Source organism: Chanodichthys erythropterus, chromosome 6 (assembly GCF_024489055.1).
Source record: "Chanodichthys erythropterus isolate Z2021 chromosome 6, ASM2448905v1, whole genome shotgun sequence".
Lineage (NCBI taxonomy): Eukaryota > Metazoa > Chordata > Actinopteri > Cypriniformes > Xenocyprididae > Chanodichthys > Chanodichthys erythropterus.
Genome location: NC_090226.1, coordinates 35398989 through 35418647, shown reverse-complemented (window position 1 = coordinate 35418647; position 19659 = coordinate 35398989). Strand labels below are relative to the sequence as shown.

The 19659-nt window shown below is 37.3% G+C and overlaps 2 protein-coding genes across 2 annotated transcripts; one reads left to right on the top strand and one right to left on the bottom strand.

The window, feature by feature from the left end:
- The first annotated feature begins 729 nt into the window (after positions 1–729).
- mkrn2os.2 (MKRN2 opposite strand, tandem duplicate 2) lies at positions 730–3516 on the top strand. The gene is made up of 4 exons (XM_067387584.1): positions 730–1366; positions 1459–1508; positions 2622–2790; positions 2888–3516. The coding sequence occupies exons 1-4, from the start codon at positions 1164–1166 to the stop codon at positions 3138–3140; spliced, it is 675 nt and encodes a 224-aa protein (XP_067243685.1). The 5' UTR covers positions 730–1163; the 3' UTR covers positions 3141–3516.
- A 181-nt stretch (positions 3517–3697) lies between these two features.
- tsen2 (TSEN2 tRNA splicing endonuclease subunit) lies at positions 3698–14958 on the bottom strand. Its single transcript, XM_067388794.1, has 11 exons — positions 14667–14958; positions 14526–14592; positions 13186–13225; positions 12611–13109; positions 10020–10094; positions 9337–9387; positions 9092–9230; positions 6331–6367; positions 6007–6118; positions 4793–4882; positions 3698–4719 (listed from the first exon to the last, which is right to left on the bottom strand). Exons 1-11 carry the CDS (start codon positions 14841–14843, stop codon positions 4660–4662), a joined length of 1347 nt encoding a protein of 448 aa, XP_067244895.1. The 5' UTR covers positions 14844–14958; the 3' UTR covers positions 3698–4659.
- Positions 14959–19659: the final 4701 nt, after the last annotated feature.

Here is a 19659-nt window from a genome sequence, read left to right as displayed (position 1 = left end):
GCGTGGTTTTGGACGATATTAGCATAAATCCTTATCATTTTTTGGTGCAAATACATTACAGTAACATTATCATTGAAAGACCAGCAATAATAATTTTCATTTTAATTTCATAATAATGGCAGTATATACATGTCAAATTCAGACACGCCCCTTTGCCAGCTGTGATGCTGGTTACTGGTTTAAACTTGGTCCAGATTTGTAAAAGATGTTTGGGTCAGCACACCTTAATAGATTCAACAATTGATTGCCAATTAAGTTTAGAATACAATGAACCAATCAGAACCCAGTTCAGGTCAGATAGCTGGATATTTTGAGGAAGTTTTTTCTATGTATAAACTGTTTATGTAATAAAATACGTTTTCATAGTTTGTGTTGTCCGTTATCAGTGCAAAATTATCACAAATTAAAAAGGATTCATGCCATTGTTGTCCAAAACCCCACTTCTCTAGGGCATTTCCAAACTTTTATATATATATATATATATATATATATATATATATATATATATATATATATATATATATATATATATATATATAAAAGTAAGTATGAATTAAAATAAATTTAATTTATTAATTTAATTTAAATACATTAAATTAGACCTATATATTTAACTGACCTTTGCATATAATTCTTCAGGTCAGATTCTGTTGCCTTTTTAATTACAAAATGTTTAAAAGTACAATTTACTGTGTAATGGCCTTAATATTATAGTTATACCATTTAACATTTACATTTCACTTATTTGTTCTGGTGTCACTGAAATACTGTTATAGTTTTATTAATATTTTGAATATTTTTTTATTTGTATATTCTCCAGCTTCATTTCAGTTCAAGTTTGAATAATTTTAATAAATATAGTGTTCAAAAAGCACCAATAAATGTGGATCATCTTTATGTTTGTTGTTTTTGCCTGTGTACACTGTATGTGTGTGTGTTTGTTTATCGTCAGTCTTTGACACGCGCAACTCAAGCCTGTCCTCACGTGAGCGCTGATGATCATTAATGAAGTTGCCATGAAACAGACACCGCTGCTCCACAGGTTTGATGGTGTCAGCTGCAACCGGATCCACGCGACCCGCTGAAACACAGCAGCCGCTCTCTCTCGCCTCGGCAGATCAGCGCAGTCCGGCCCATGTAGCGTCTGTCTGTGTTCTCTCCCAATGGACAAGAGCGTGATCAAATTCAACCACTGTCACAAGGACATCTTTTGTTTTTTCGTCCCGGATCAGTGTCCTGAATGTGGCGTTAGTTTCAGCGGGAAGAGGCTGGAGGAAGCACCGGTCAGCATTCCCAACCCCTTCTCCAACGGACACAAAGTCCCATGCGCTTTTCTCGTGGCGTCGACAGAAGACAGTGTGCTCAGGTACGACCATTACAGTGATCTCTTAAACAGAGACTGTCCTCGTGTAGAGATTCATTGAGCAGTTTCTTGGACTGATGCTGTGCTTCTTGCAGGGACTTTGATGGCCGCTCTGATCTGCACACAGGAATCACGAACACAAACGGTATGTCATTTTAACATGGAAAAGCGATACAGCAGAATATAAACTAACAGGTGAAATATATTTGATCAGGTAATACATCTACTTTTTGCAGTAAATGTTTTTTTTAAATATGTTTTTTACAGTAAGGATGTTTCCCTGATGCTAAAAAATGCCCACACATTTTTACCAGGCAAAATTGACAGAAATTAGTATTCGCCAGTGTGTGTAGTTTTCTTATAATCAATTGAAACTAAAACCATGAAAATTGCTACTTGGTAACTGAAATAAAATACATATTTTTAAAATTTCTGCTTCTTGCCGAAGCAACATTTCTCAGTTTAAGTACTAAAATAACTACAACCCACATAAAGATGATAATTCCATAAATAACTGCAGTTGCATGTTTCAAACAGAGATGGCGACAAAGAGGCAAAACTTACGGACTGCAGCTTTAATTGCACTTTTAAACATTTTGCATTTTAAAAAGTAACAGAATCAACCCAATCTCACGGGAAAACATAACTATTTTACTATGTATGAATTCGTATGATGTGAATCGTACAAAAAAACGTTCAGTTATTTAAAAAACGGTAAGGATGAAGGTCTGCCCCTGAACACACCGTCACTGCTGCGCAAGTACATCGTACAAATTCATATGAATCAGCTAACAATTCAACAAAATGTAAAGCAGTTATGAATTGCATTGAGATTATATTGGAATTAGACACTGCTCTGCCAAAAAAAAAATCGCTTTTTAAATTTAAATAGGCAAATGTGTTAAGGGTCTATGATTGGATCATTATTATGCAGATCCACCTCTTGCATAAAAATAACACCACATTTATTTCCATAAAGACGTGCATCAATTTTTGCTCACGATCTTGTATTGAAAAGCAAGAGATGAGCACTGTGTGTAGTCTCCTCCAGAACATCCCAAACACTTTTACTTTTACAGTTTACGGTCTGGACTGATTCTTCAAGCTTCACTGTTTGATCCCGATGAATCTTGAGATTGTGATCCTGGAATATGGTCATGATGTGTGTCTTCCTACATGGTCGTTTAGGAAATGAAATGTCTCATGGCAGGGCAGGGTGCATAAATGTGTCGAAGCCCTTTGTTCTGTTTGTGATAAGGAATAGTCTACAACTACACAAAGGCCGGTGTTCAGCGAGAGCATCAGGGGTGGGAGCGCTGCATCTGCGTCCCGCTGGTCCAGCCCGACATGTTCAGTCTGATGAGCCAGTGGGATCAGTATCTGGAGAAGTTCTCCTCCGCTCAGATGTGGGATCCTCTGTGGCAAAGGTGAATACAAACATGTGCACAGAAAACCGTAATGATATTTTGCATCCAGCGCAATGACTTTCAGACGTCTGCAGGTGTGAATCTGTTTATTTTCCAGCTTTAATGAGGAAACGCACAACTGCTACAGCTACACGCTGACCTTCATCAACTGTGTGCTGGCCACGCAGTCCAAGCGCGCCCTGAGCAAAGACGAGTTCACGCAGTCCTTCGTCCTGCCTCGGATCAAAAGAGCTTCCAAGTACATGATGCTGTGCCGCGAGATTTCCCAGAATCACTTCTACATCGTTGACAGCCCGCGGAGAAACTCGCAAGAGAGTCCGAGTGAGGACGAGGACAGCAAGAGCAACTGAGCCTCACTGATTTCCTGTTATTGAATCATTTATGTATCTTGTATCAAGGTGAAATCTGATTGAATGATGTCTAAATGTGCCTGTTAATCTGTACTGTCTGTCATGAGCTGAAATGCCACTTTTGTAAAGCTTCGATACTTCAGCTGAACCTGAGACTGAATGTGACTTAAGGCCCGTTCACACCGAGAACAACATCATCATCAGCTTCCACACCAATGCACCAGATCGTTCTGTTTATTACAAGTGCTGCAGATTTGGCATCTGTCGCTTTAAATGCTGGAGCTCTGAATTCTGATTGGCTGTCAATGATTTTTTATCGGTCATCAGCTGTGAATGTGATTGTTACTCTGTGTCATTATCTTATTTTAAATTCAGTACGATTTTTAAAACGATAACTTCATTGTAGTTGGTGTGAACAGGCCTTATGTTCTGTTCACACTCATGCAAACATTCAAGCCGCTTTTCCACCGTCAGGCCAAACCGTTCTCATTGCTGTTGAATGCTCGAATCTGATTGGTTGACGAACGTTCAAAGGCGTGCAATTATTTTCAGGGAAATGCATGGCTGAAGTAGTTCCAGTCAGATCTTGACCACATTACAGTTCTATATCACTTCGCCAAATGATTATTTCAAACAGCAAAAGAACCAAAACCCACAACGACACAGACCAAGAAAATGAATGTAGTACACAACAATAGGATAAAAACAACTCATTATTTCCAATGTTTTGCCACAAAATTGTTTTATTATGTACAGAAATCACATCCTCTCAATCACACACACAATTGGACACACTCACAGAAACGCGTCTCAGCGCTGCTCTGATATTTAATCAGTAAAAAAGTTCAGCCACTTAAAAGCTGCATGACATTTCTCACTAGTGATGTAATAACGACGCTGTTCTTGAAGCAGATAAACTTACAGTTTCACTCTCAGTCGAGACGCTGCTGACTCAGGTCATTCACACACACTTCATCTCTTTCCCGAACAACTGCATTAGTCTGCTGTCAGTGACTCAAGCCTCCGTCACTAACTTTAAAATGACTTTTTGGAATTAGCAACAGAGGCTTGGGATTAGATGCGTAAGAAAGTAGTCCCACACACAAGCATTTTAAGGACAAAAACCTGACAAATGTCTTGAAATAGGACATCTGAACCGTGTTTTGAGGTGTGGTGACTGTAGTATAAGCAGAATAATTAACTCTGGGCCATCGAATTATTAGAAAACAATGCACATCTGAGGTGTAATGGCCACAAGAAGATTATTTTTCTAATAATTCAATGCACTGTTGTCAGTTATTCCTTACTTAACCGTTCCTCACCGTGGAAAAGCAGCTTCAGTGATAAAACGCAACAGACTACACCGGTCTTCTCTCGATATATTTATTGTCAAACACTCTTTAATTTTGTGTCTGGTCGTTGTTTAAACAATCTCTGCACATTATTAAAAAAAAATAAATAGCAACTTAATATTTTGAAGCAAAATAAACATGCAAGGAATGGAAAAAGCAATGCTGTGTTAAACTTCCTCCTGTTCTGTCCGCTCTCGTGAGGAGACCCATCTGCTCATCAGCACCTCCTGCAACACATGACGGAGTATCACAGATCCGGACATGAACAGACACCTGTCGAGACACTCTCTGCTCTCATACCTGTACCGTGAACCGCTTCAGACAGTCCGGCGAGGACAGCATGTCTTCTGTCAGGTTGGATGGAGTTATGACGTAACAAAGCATCAGTTCCTGTACAGAAAACACAAGTGTGTGTTACAGCATTACTTCAAACACTCGATTTTACTCACTGCACTTTCCATAAACGAGGCCTATGACTGATTTTTTGGTTCGTTTCAGTAAAGTGTCAGTGAAAGAAGGTGCTGAACCTTCATCATCCGCCTCAGGAGGAAGTTTTGTCATTTTGGCAACCCTGTTTTCAAAATGGTGTTACCCAGATGTGCGATTTGGTCATTTTCTAGCAATAAATATTGCATCTAAACTGAAAAAAAAAAAAAAAAAACGTTAAATACAATGCCTTAAAATTTCTTGGAAGAGTTTGGACCAAATGTTTACAGAAGAGGATTAGGGCCAAGCAATAATAAAACCATCTCGATTAAAGTCATTATAATGTGAGATTAAACATTAAATTCCAAGAAAAAAAGTCAAAATACAATGTTGAGATTAAACATTAAACTTTGAGAATAAAGTCGTTACGTTTCGGTAAAAAAAAACGACAATGTTAATTGTATTCAAAATAATTGTTAAGAATAAAATCATTACATTTTGAGACAAAATTTAATGAGTTTCATCTTGCATTATAATGACTTTAAACTCGAGATGGTTTTATTTTTTATTATTGCTTAACCCGAATCCTCTTCCGTAAATGTTGGTTTGTTGTTATAGATAAACATAATTAATAATAATTTAAAAAATATATGAGTTTAATGTTAATAAATAATAAATATAATGGTTTAAAATACATAAATATTTATAATTAAAAAAAAATAAAAAATATGAGTAAAGTCAGTCGTGAACTAGAGCACACTCAAATGGTTTAACGCACAGCTAGCCGTGGATTATACCGCTTATACCATGATAATTTACCAGCATCGACAACTTAAAGCTGTTATTGATGTTTGCAGATCAGAAGAGTAAAAATGACTTATTTTTGCCAGTTACAGCTTGTTAGATCAAGCATTCTGCCTGCTTTGAATCAGACAGAGATTATTTATTTAATTTAGGTGCAAAATTATAATGTAGGGCGGGGCTTGATTTTGTCTGCGGGGAATTGATTGGATGGTTGTGGTTTGCTATTGGTGGATCTCATGTGAGTGACAGGTTGCCCCGCCCTCGTCATGTAGGAAGTGTCGTACCTTTGAGACGTTACCGGTGGTTCTGCTGAGAGCGGCGAGAGATCTCCAGCTGAAGGGCCGCAGCGCCGCGCCTCTGAAACACGCGTCTGCTCTCTCCACCACCACCGAGTAGCTGAACACAGAATGACACTCAGATTATTTTGACGCAGTAAAGTAGTAACTTGAAGCATCTGAAGGCTAATGACATATTAAAGCAGTAAAGCTGACGTGAAAACATGAATTGGGTTCTCATTTCTGAAAAAGCAGTTTTTGTGTGAATTTCTGATGCAAAATCAATGCAGTGATTAACTAGAAATCTATTGTAACACATGACCAAGAACAAACCTCGCATGATAAAACGGTGGTCCTTTCCGGTAGAGCACTAGAAAGAGAGAAATAAAGCATCAGCACCAGAACAAATGAGAATCTGAGCTGAAAAAGCAACAAACAAGCTGCAACTCTATAGTGCTCTAGAAGCGAGAGTCATGTGTCAGCGCTGCCAATGACTGCTGAAGTTCACGGCCAAGACTCCGATGAGACGCGGAGCCAAGGGTCGGAGTGCGAGGACAGCAGTGCTTACTTCACCTGAATAATTCACCTGTCCACCTCCTGTGTTACCGACACTACTCGGAAAATCTCTCTCACCCGCTGGAGTTAATTCAGGGTTCGGCCTAAATGTTTTAGAGGGACACGCCATCAACAACAGTGCTTTGAGAACAGATGGGCGATTCTACGCCATTACAAACTAGACAAGAAAACATGATGTAAATAGGATCTAACTGACAACTACTCTTGCATGAACATAACAGCTTACCTAGATTTGTACATTTTCTGCAGAAAATCTGAGTAGTGCTTTGAGTTTCCATAAAACGTGATGTGGTGCTGCTCTACGGTGGCGAGGATGTGCCGTCACACAGAGTTCAGTCTGTGCACATGCAAAGCTTGATATTCTTTGAAATTATTTTCATTGATGTAGAAAAGGAATATGTGAACTAGCCATATTTTGACTTAAACGTAAGTCATTAACAATAATTAAGTTATTATGGTTACACTTTATTTTAAGCTGACCTTGTTACAGTGTAATTACTCTAATAAGTACACTATATTGCCAAAAGTATTGGGACACCCCTCCAAATCACTGAATCAAGCAAGCACTATAAATCAAGCACTAGGCATGCAAAGCGTGGGATGCAGTGGTGTAAAGCACGCCGTCACTGGACCCTAGAGCAGTGAGACGTGTTCTCTGGAGTGACCAATCACGCTTCTCTGTCTGGCAATCTGATGGACGAGTCTGGGTTTGGTGGTTTCCAGGAGAACGGTACTTGCCTGACTGCATTGTGCCGAGTGTAAAGTTTGGTGAGGGGGATTATGGTGTGGGGTTGTTTTTCATGGGTTGGGTTTGAACCCTTAGTTCCAGTGAAAGGAACTCTTAATGCTTCAGCATACCAAGACATTTTGGACAATTTCATGCTCCCAACTTTGTGGGAACAGTTTGGGGATGTTCCAAACATGACTGCGCTCCAGTGCACAAAGCAAGGTCCATAAAGATGTGGATGAGTGAGTTTGGTGTGGAGGAACTTGACTGGTCTGCACAGAACACCTTTGGGATGAATTAGAGCGGAGACTGTGAGCCAGACCTTATCACCAACATCACTGCCTGACCTCACAAATGCGCTTCTAGAAGAATGGTCAAAAATTCCCATAAACACACTCCTAAACCTTGTGGAAAGCCTTCCCAGAAGAGTTGAAGCTGTTGTAGCTGCTAAGGGTGGGCCGACTCCATATTAAACCTTGTGGATTAAGAATGGGATGTCATTAAAGTCCCAAAACTTTTGGCAATATAGTGTATTAACAACATGAACTTCCCTGCATAATTTACTATAGTAAGAACACAAGGACACTATAAAATAAAGTTAACAACTTTTTTAGTGTAGCATTACCAACATCTTTAACTTTAAAGGGTTAGTTCACTCAAAAATGAAAATAATGTCATTAATTACTCACGCTCATGACGTTCCACACCCATAAGACCTTCATTCATCTTCAGAACACAAATTGAGATATTTTTGATGAAATCCGATGGCTCAGTGCATGGATGGCAATGGCATTTCCTCTCTCAAGATCCATTAATGTACTAAAAACATGTTTAAATCAGTTCATGTGAGTACAGTGGTTCAGTTTTAATATTATAAAGCTACAAGAATACTTATTGTGCACAAAAAAAAAAAAAAAACTAAATAGCGACTTTTCAACTATATCTATATTGGCCGATTTCAAAACACTGCTTCGGAGCTTTACGAATCGAATCAGTGAATCGGAGCGCCAAAGTCACGTGATTTCAGCAGTTTAGCCGATTTAGGAGATCCGAATCAGTGATTCAAAACAAAAGATTCATAAAGCTCAGAAGCTTCCTGAAGCAGTGTTTTGAAATCGCCCATCACTAGATATTGTTGAAAAGTTGTTATTTAGTTTTTTTGGCGCACCAAAAATATTCTCGTGGCTTTATAATATTAATATTGAACCACTGTACTCACATGAACTGATTTAAATATGTTTTTAGTACATTAATGGATCTTGAGAGAGGAAATGCCATTGCTGGCTATGCAGGCCTCACTGAGCCATCGGATTTCATCAAAAATATCTTAATTTGTGTTCTGAAGATGAACGAAGGTCTTACGGGTGTGGAACGACATGAGGGTGAGGGTGAACTAACCCTTCAAGTGTAGTGTTACCATTTTTTCTTTACAAGTTTAAACCGTTACAAACTCGTGTAGTGACCAATATTTTTCTTGACGGTGTAGTGTTACCTTTTTACTTTCTCTATAAAAGTGTAAAGTGTTTGTCACAAAGCGACCCCTGGAGACCCTTTATTCTTTAAGTGTAAAGTATTGCCCTTTTTTCTTTAAGTGTAGAAAGACTTTTTTAAGCGTAAATCAAGTGTTATGTTTTTTCTTTTAAAGTTTAGTGTTACCCTTGCTGAAACATACACAAATGCGTATTAAATTTCTTAACTTTAAAAAGTGGAACTGCTTGCAACATTATTAAAATGAAAAAAAAGAAAAAAAAAAGTTCAGGTTTGCAGTTGAGATTTTAGAAATATCCTTACTTAAGTCAGTTCCATATTTAATTCCAGACTTCGGCACCCAGCCTTTACTGCGGAAATAGTGATAGGCCGTGTAGGAGGTGGAGAAGTTTGGCTGCAGTGAACGAAACATCGTCCAAACCTGAGCGACGGACAGAGGTTCCTACAGTAAACAGGACCAGACAGAAGCAATGAAGAAACCACACATTTATACGATGTACACAAACAGACAATTCGGGCCGCACACAGTAAAGACGGCAAAAACTCACCCCGCTCAAATAAACTGACAGGCATCCGAGAGCATAAACCAGAAAGAAAGCCTGAAATACAAAGACAAGCATCTTGTTAGGAGACAAATAACTCTGCATCGCTTCTCAATTGATTTGCTTGGTTGCTAACAAGGTTATGTTGGGATGTCTCCTAAATCACACGGGCTTGGGTTCAAACCGACGATAGCCGTCTCAGAAATTACACAGGGGAATGTCAGACAGAGGTAAAGCATACAGTGGGAATGATAAATAATCAATTAGAAAATATCACACATCCCTCCCAAACGCTCTTTGCTTAGACTCTAGGGTGTATTTAACCGGAGAATGATGGGATGTGATTATATTAACGAGAAGGAGCGGTAATTTCAGTAAGCTGTTGTTGAGGGAGGTTGAATTAACACTTAACATGCGGAGAATAGAGCAGATAAGATATTCACAGCTTGAGTTCTGTTGTTTGGATTGGCTCTGTGCAATGAAATCGCTCGACTGCATCCAGCTGTAACAATAAAGCTCTACTAAAACACTGTTCACCCTATTTAACGCAAACCTGACAGATACAAACCAGGGGCACGAGACCACAGCGACGGAGGGCTGGGAAATAACTGCAGCGATATCCAATATGTTGACAGACAGGATTTCTTGGGTGATGCATCACACGGACAGCTTGACCTTCAGTCACTTACTTCTTCATAACTCAGTTGCAGGTACTCCATCATGGTGAACGGGTTGATTCTGCACACCAACTTCCCCCGCTGGTCCTGACACAGGAAGAGTCCATTACTAGAAGGTTCATTCTTAAAACCACGACTGGAGGATATTTACAAAAGTGTCTTCAAAAAAGTTCTTCTATGAAGCATTTAATTCAGAAACATGAAGGCATCTTTCTGCATCTTTCTCCAATAACAACAAATAGGCTCACACACACAAATTCATAAAAATGCATATCATCGCAAGAAAGGTTGGTCTAAATTCTGGCGTGGGATTGTGGATGTTAATTCCTGTGTCAACATCCAAAGCACGCACACACTGATTTCTTTTTTGCGGTCGGGCCTGTGGTTCAAATTTTCACTTGCCCCACAACAAAAAATTAATAAAAGAAAAGAAATGGGCCTATAAAATAAGCCTAGTTATTGTTTTTGATACATGTAACTTTATGACACCAAAAGCTACTAGATTAACTTAAATTTTAAATATTGTTAGACAAATAAACTGTAAGAAATAAAATAGTAGCAAATAATCAAATTGAGTAAAAGCAAAAATAAAAACAACAGAACAAACATATAAATGAAACAAATGGTGCTTTTCAAGTTTTTCATGGAGGTTTAAACAGGAGATTTTCAGGTACAGAAATCTAGTGTATAGCTAATTAAACTTTATTAAAGTTAATCAGTCAAGAGCAGTTACAGATGCATAAATAATGTTTTGATGTATGAAAATATAATGTATAATGTTGAAAATATAAAACATTAAATACCATTATTTGAAATTATTTTAAAATTAAAAGACACTTCAAATGTGAAATTAAACCCGCCAGTAGGTGTTAATGAGCGAATCATTGAGATTCAACCGATTCATTCAAACGTCTGATTCATTCAGGAAGTGTTGCTCAGAGACGCAAAACAACTATTTTCGTAGGTGAAATAGAGCGAAACAGGCGATTTGGTGTCTAAAATGTAGGTCACTTGATATTAAATTCTTGTTCATTAAAATTTACGCTGAACAAAATAAGTATCACATTTGTAATCATGCTGATATTTGGAGAAAAACGGTGCTCTTTGTTTAATATTGATTAACTATATTAAATTATATAAATATGAGACATACAGGGGCATTTTTGCCCCTTATCTTGAATTCTGGGTCATTCTAAAGGCACTTTAATAGACTAAATCACGCAGTGAAAGCGTACACTCTGAATATGCACGCGCACCGGTCTAACCTACTAGACTACGCCACGTAGTGCATGTGCGCACTCAATGGGTGTGTTTTTGTTTGGTTTTTGTGAAGTGAGGAACATACTGAATAAAGTCAGATTGTTAAATCAACAATGACGATATATATCGCACACCCTACAGCACTGGCCCGATCGGGCAAGTGACCGTTCCGTCTGCTGTCCGAGCGTCATTCACACTGGCCCCGGGCCATCGGCAGTCCTTATTGTCGAGCCCTGCACAATCTCCGTCTCTTGCCGAGTATTCACATAAACACATTCGGTTATGTCCTACGTGAACGTAAACAGTTCAGAAAGAAACCTTATGTGTAACAGTGTATTGGATCCGTGCATTAGCTCTTAAAGTGACAGCAGCCTAATAAACCTGCTGCTGTCTGTTTTTAATCAAACAATAAAACACAGAGAAATTGCTCTTGACTGAATAACTTTTGTAACTTCTCTATCTTTAATTTTGACAATGAAGACTAACCAAGGTTATTTTACATTTAATTACTTTAGTTTCTGTAATATTTCATACCTGATCAGCCCTACTACTGTTAGACCTACCGGACAAACTTAAAGCAATTTATTTCATTTGTTAAATTCTATTGTTTTTATTTGTGCTATTGTTATTAATTTGTTCTTAATTTATAACTGACTTTACTTGTCTTTAAAAAAAAATTAAATTCATAGATTCTTCCCTGTGGTATTGAATATCAATTCTTAAAGTGGTCATATCATGACAATCTGACTTTTTCCATGTTTAAGTGCTATAATCGCCCTCTGGTGCATCTACCAACCCAATTTATCCACTAACCATTCAGAAACGTCTAAAAGTTGTAACTTCTTCCTGAGTCTCTCCATCAGTGTCGACTCCGGTTTGAACAATGTAAGGCTGAACACTTTCCTCATTTAGGCTGCGTGAGATTCTCCAGCTTTGTTGTTGTTGAGCTGTTAAAGCTCCGCCCTCTTCTGGAAAGGGCAGCTCATTTGCATTTAAAGGGACACACACAAAAAAGGTGTTTTTGCTCACACCCAAATAGGGGTCTAGATCAGATATAAACACTGCTGTCGGTTCATGAAGATTTGGCCGATCGATTGGACACTTGTTGTGTCAAAAGTGATAAGACTATTTAGTTGCCATCTTTGATATTCCTTGTTTAAAAAAGATTGTCAACACTTGGAATTATTTTTTTTCCAATCATTACCATTTCCATCAGCTACAAAATTAAATGCTAAATCTGCTAAACTTTTTTTTTTTTTTGCAAAAAGACAGGCCTGAAATTGGTCTTCATTCTTGCATTTGTGGATTGTGATTTATTTGTGTGCAAATCTAGTTTTATGTACCACTGAGAAGCAACCCTCGGTAGAGTTCCGGTCGTCGTCATCATCTTCAGAAACCTCCACCAGCACATATTCACAGGGTTCTGATGGTTCTGCGCTGGACACAACCCGCTCTGAACTCAGCTGGCTTTCATCAGGTCTACAGCCGCAGTGAGCGATCCAGTCGTCATGTCTTCTGCACTTCACGCTGGGCTTTGAGAGCTGGTCCAGCCGCTCTGGTTCTTGAGCACAGAGTTCAGCCAGAGGGTCATGAAGAGGGTTTCCTTGACGCTGAGGAACTGCAGTATCAGTCTGATCCAGATTTAAATCAGCCTCACAAGACACATCATCCAATGAGCCGCCAACACTATCATCCTGAGATTTCATTGGTTCTTGACTCTGTTCCTCCTTGACATCAAGCTCCACTGGTTTCGTGAGTATCTGCAATGCATGATTGACAGACTCGTTGTCCAATCCTTGCATCACAAGAGCCGCCCGCGCCCAGCTGAGACGCTTCTGGTATCTGGCGGAAATTAAACCAACACCATTAAACATCTAGTGCATGCATGAGAATAACTGCATACACATTGATTACTTACTCTGACGAGGAGATCACGGGCAGACATCTGTCTCCAACGTCTAAAAAAACACACACAAAAAAAACACAAGACATATGAAAAAGTCATGGTCATATAAAATGTTTAGATGTTTATGGGCCATCTACAGAATTGCTGCAAACTGCTGTGTCCCACAACCAATAAACACATTTAAAAAGCATTTAAGTATTCTAATTTTAGATGTTTATTAAGATCCTTCTATTATCTACTGATTCCCACTGTAATATTTAAAATATCAGTAAGATTAATGAAAATATTGATATATTGTTTGCAATTTTTTTTCCATTGTAGATTGTCTTTTAAATAGTGAAGTTAAATTTTTATTTAAATCATGAAACTGTATGTAAAACAATGTGTCCTGCATGTTCACGTCACTACCGGAACAGTGTGTCATTGAGACTGATTTTAACACACTTATACATTTCTGATCAGGAAATATTAACTTTTTATTACTAACTTTTTTAGGTGTTATTCCATAAAATGTAGTTTTTGTGTGTGTACAACTGTTCAGAACTGATAACCATGTGCTGATCATCATCTTTGAGCGGCTCAAAAGTGTCTGAAATTGTCATTACCGAAACAGTCATGATCGAAACATGTCATCACTGTTTTTGGGGGGGTTATTTAATACATTTATATCTAAAATTGTGACAACCAAAACTTCTCCACACGTTTCGGTCGTGACATCATTGTTTCGGTAGTGACAAAAGGGAACTCAATCGTTTATTTGGGGGAAATAAACACAATTTTAATACAGTTATGCAAATCATTAGTATTTTAATGTGTTTTAGTATGCGAGTTAAATCCTGTCATGTGATGTGTCACTACCAACACATTACTGTCACTACCGATGTTTCGTCAGAAATAAACTATATTGAATGATCAACTGAGATGTTATTAATGTGTTTGGTTCAATGTTTATTCAAACTAATGAATCCTTCACTTTAAAATCAGTTTGATAAACTTTATGACTTTTACAAAGAAAGATTCAAAATACAACAAATCTCATAAATTACACTTGAAATATTGCTAAAATTGTAAATCGCTATTGATTTTCCTGTGCAAACTTTTTAAAAAAAATAGCAAAAAATATATTTACAAGGTAGATGTGAACAAAATCTTAATAGGTCAATGTGACCCTTATTAAATTATTTATTATTGTGTTTCGGTAGTGACAAATTTGAGGAGAGGAAAAATATTCCGACAAATCTTATGGATTTGTAACGACATGAGGGTGAGAAAATCATTTTTGGGTGAATTTCCACTTTGAATGAGCAATAAACAGGATTTAATGCTTTCAACATCTGTAAATCAATACCTACATTTCCACTGTGGAGAGATCACGTGCTCAGGTCTGGATCTGGAGAACACTCCTTTCCCAAAGTAACCCTTCAAGAGCGAAACACATTATTAAACTGTCTAATGTATCATGGCATAACCCGAACACAAGCACGCAGTCTCACCCTCTCGTACAGTGTGTGTATGTGCGCAGGGTTCGAGACTATGACTCGGTGACTGATGATTTCTGCTCTGAAGATGCGCGGATCCTCCTCTGCGCTCCCGCACACGGGCAGAGGCGCTCCGAAACACTCATAGACCTTCGCCCGCCGCTTGGGCGCCTGAAACACGGCTTCAGTCATGGAGGACAGGTCAGTCAGACCACATAAACACCATCAGACAGCTTCCCAGAGTCCGACACATGAAGTTAAGAGCGCCTGTTCGATCGCAGCGCTGTGAGCTGCGGTGTTACAGCGAACTCCGTCCGGGGCGCTTCTGGAAACACCAGCTTTAGTTCCGAGGTTCTTGTTTCGGGAATCTGCTTTTTCTTACAAGTCCAAACATCAAATAATCATATTAAGTAAGCGATATTTATCGTAAACCCACAATTAAATATAAAGAATATTTGTCACACTTTTATTCTAATTGTTTTGAGAGTATTGTAATTTGTTTCGAGGGCCAGTAGAGAGCAATGTTTCCCAAATAAACGTGAATTTACTGTAACATGATTATTCATACATATTTACAGTAAAGGCATTTAGCAGACACTTTTAACCAGAAAACATATTTATAGCTACGTATAAACGTCAGGGAGCCCCTAAAAAAAAACAAAAATCTGGTCTTTAATAATGTTCTCAAAATATTAGCACAGATACATTAGCTATCATCGTTCATGGAATTTATTTTTCCCCCTAAAATGTTTGAACGTTCGTCTTACATTATTAAATGTTATATTCAGAAGGACTTTTAGAGAACATTCAAAAGTAACGTTTGCAAAATAGTTCTCCAAGGAAAAAAAGAGAACATTCAGAAATAACGTGAACGTGAGGAAATCGTTCTTAGAACATATTTTTGTTAGCTGGGATCTAGAACTGCACGATTCTATGAAAACATAGTTTATGAATAGCATCCATTCAGTTTCATGTTATTATAGTAAAATGGGATTGTTATCTGATGACAGGATGACATCACACTAGTGTTTGTGTGTACAGTGTGTGTTTATCTGTGCATGTCATTCTACAGAGTGGGAAACGTCATTTCCCACAAATTTTGTATGTATGCAAATTGTATAATTTCAAAGATACACATTTCTAGTAATTGTGCAGTTAATTCTCATATTGTATTTCCAGAAAGTTTTGGAATATTTTTCCTCTCCCCAAATTTGTCACTACCGAAACACAATAATAAATCATTTAATAAGAAGGGTCACATTGACCTGTTAAGATTTTGTTCACATCTACCTTGTAAATATATATTTTTTGCTATTTTTAAAAAAAAGTTTTCACAGGTAAATCAATAACAATTACAATTTTATCAATATTTCAAGTGTAATTTATGAGATTTGTTGTATTTTGAATCCAATCTTTCTTTGTAAAAGTCATAAAGTTTCTCAAACTGATTTCAAAGTGAAGGATTCATTAGTTTGAATAAACATTGAACCAAACACATTAATAACATCTCAGTTGATCATTCAATATACTTATTTTTGGCAAAGCATCCCATGTTTCGCTCGTGATGCACAGTTTCGGTAGTGACAGTAATGTGTTGGTAGTGACACATCACATGACAGGATATTAACAAACATACTAAAATGCTACTAAAATATTATACTAATGATTTGCGTAACTGTAAAATTGTGTTTATTCCCCCGAATGAATGATTATGAGATCCTTTTGTCACGACCAAAACATGGTAAATTCCGGTAGTGAAAATTTTCGACACTTTTGAGCCGCTCAAAGATGCTGATCAGCACATGGTTATCTAACACAGTTAAACACTCATTAAAAAGTACATTTTATGAAAAAACACCCAAAAAAATTTGCCTAATTGCAGAAAAAGGTGTTTGGTAGTGACGTTTCTTAAAGTTGCACACAGATTTTCAGACTTCTGAACACATTTAACTAATTTAATTAAAATTGAACTAACACATTTAATTAAAAAAATTGCAAAAAATATATTTCAATATAATTTTCACAAGTTGAAGTTTAGGGGTCAGGGTTCAGGACAGACTCTTCTCAATTGAAAGTACCCAATAAATGATGATTTTATATATATTAATCTTACTGATATTTTAAATATTATTGTGGGATTCAATAGATAATAGAAGGATCTTAGTAAACATCTAAAATTTGAATACTTAAATGCGTTAAATGTGTTTATTGGTTGTGGGACAGCAGTTTGCACCAGTTCTGTAGAATGGCCCATATGTATAAATGCGTCTGTATGAACACAAACACACACACATGAAAGATCTGTGTCTTTCATCGGTGTCCTGCGCACACACCTCACACAGCAAGAGCAATGACAGAGAAGCTTTACTTGCTTTGTTTGAAGGGTTTTCTATCAAAACGAAAGGCAGAACTTGACATCTGAGCGACGCTGTCGTGTGTTGGCGAGTGCCGGACGTGGGTGGAGAGGATTTCTCATCCTCAGCATTCAGCATGATGCTTTACTCAGCGTGATCTTTAAACAAGATCTTTTGTCAGAAACCCCAGGTGCCACTCCTGTACATTACTGTGAGACGACACACTTTTTCTTTGCTAAATGACATTCCAGAGCATTATATAGACTCAACAAAAATGTGTTCAGAGAATGTTTTACTAAAGTTTCCACTGAGTTCAAATCATCCATTTTTTAACCCTCTGATGCTCTTCGCATGTCGGTCAAAAATTACAGATTTTTTTTTTTTTTTTTTCATTTTAATTTCAATGAAATGAATGTACTATATTTTAGTTTGATAATGTTTTTTATTTAATATTTTGTATTTTTAGGGGATTTTATGGTACTAAATTATATTTAAGCTTGTCATTAAATTCACTTTTTGAGCATAGACCTGAAAACTGTCATACATTTCGAATGCTTTAGATCACAAACTTAATTTTGGTCTCTTTTCAAAGAAGATACTTGGCAAATTATTGCTGAAGTGAAAAGAGTTTTAAAAAAAAGTTAACTAAATTTTCTGTTTATTGTTATGAAAAATACACAAAAATACTATTTTCAAGTTTTATATGTAATATATACTTTCAAAAACATGTTTTACTCTAAAACTGCAAGAAAATCAAATCCATAAATCTAAACAAGTTGTGTTCCAAATTTGAGCTTGATAACAAACATTATAGAAACGTTACTTTTGAATGTTCTCTGAATGTTCTGAAACAACACTTAAAAAACATTAAATTAATGTACAACTAAAAGATTTCAGAAAAAAAAACTTACAACGTATTAAGTTTTTGTGCTAACATCATTAAAGACCAAATAACAAATATTATATTAACGTTACTGTTCATAACTTTGAGAGAACGTTCCCTGTTAGCTGGATTTACATCAACCCTGAAAAGTAGTGTATCTCCAAAGGGAGGTTTTGTCAGGTTTTGTTAAGTAAGTGAAGCCCAAACACACATATTCAACATTTTCACGGCTGATTTTGTGGGTTTAAGCAATAATGTCTTTTCTGTGTTCATAATGATCATGAACTCAGTATGAAGCAAAATATGATGTCAGAAATACTCAGATAAGGTAAAGGTACGGCTAACGCTTGCGGTGTGATTTGATGTCTTGATGATAAGATACCAGGACTCTACTGTTGTTTTAGGATGTCCTGATCATGTCCTTACAGATGCTACTGCTGTAATATAACACCGTGATGTTGCCAGTGCAATCAGAAAACAAAACAAAAACCTCCTGTGGAAACATTTCTCTGTTTTCTGTTCCGCAGGTGTATTCCTTCACACATCAAGCTCTCCATATTCAAACACACGGAACAGATTCAAGCTGCTGTGTGTGAAACTCCACAAACACTGTCCTGAAGCCTGTGCTATCTTTGGCTGCATTCCTTCAACCATTTTTAAAGCAGCAGAATGTATTTTCTGAAATGGCTTGGCATTGTCCGTGAAGCGTCTTGGCAGGATGAGGTATCTGGGGGATTGATAGTAACAAAGCGAAGGATATGCTGATACAGCACAAAAACACATTTAATCATCATCATCAAAATAGACATCAGGCCACTGTCCAGAGCGGAGCCGTGTCCGAGCGCGTCCACTTGAAACGGTCCATTCCCATCCTGCTCTCGAGAGAATACGAGTTTATAAATCACCACTGAGCTCAAGTATGTAAAAGCTTTCCCATAATGCTGAACAAAACAATCAGCCCTCAGTATTGTACGGTTTATACATTTTAATGCTGTTTTTCACATGATTTTGATATTATTTCAACAATCGTACTCTAATTTTTTTAATTCCAAATTAACATAATGAGTAAATACATCCAAAAACTACCCTGATTCACTATGGTAAGCCTATTATAAGTGTTTATATTTTATGTTTTCGTGTCGCGTGCATGCGTCACTCGCCTGTGTGTCTCGTCATATTTGTAAATAAAGTCGGAACTTTATATTCGTAATAACTTTATATTCGTAAATAAAGTCGCTCCGGCCGCTTTGACGCGTGTCTGGTGTGGGAGGGACACGGCTTAGTGTCACAACGAGAGAAAGATTGCCGCAAAAACTTCCGGAGAATCACCCGTTTTAAACAAACGCCGAACAGAGGATTTATTTTAAAGGAAATGCCGTGTCTGTTAATGGATAAAGCTACAGTCACGTCTTCAGCTTGAGATCCTCTTCATCTAAACTGGTTAAATCTCGAGCAGAGAATGTTTTATGAGCAGCAGGAGAATCATATTCAGAGCCGAAGCACAACCAGAACAATGTTCTTCTGCGAAATGCACGCAGTTTTGTTTTTTAACCACTAGAGGGACACAACTTTCATAGTGCACTAAGCAGACAATGTGCAAACTTTAAAAATGTACGGAAGAGGATTAGGGCCAAGCAATAATAAAAAAAATAAAACCAAAATTTCACGAAAAAAGTCGAGATAAAATGTTGAGAATAAAGTCGTTAAATTATGAGAACAAATTCGTAATTTAATGAGTTTATTCTCAACATTTTATCTCAACCTTTTTCTC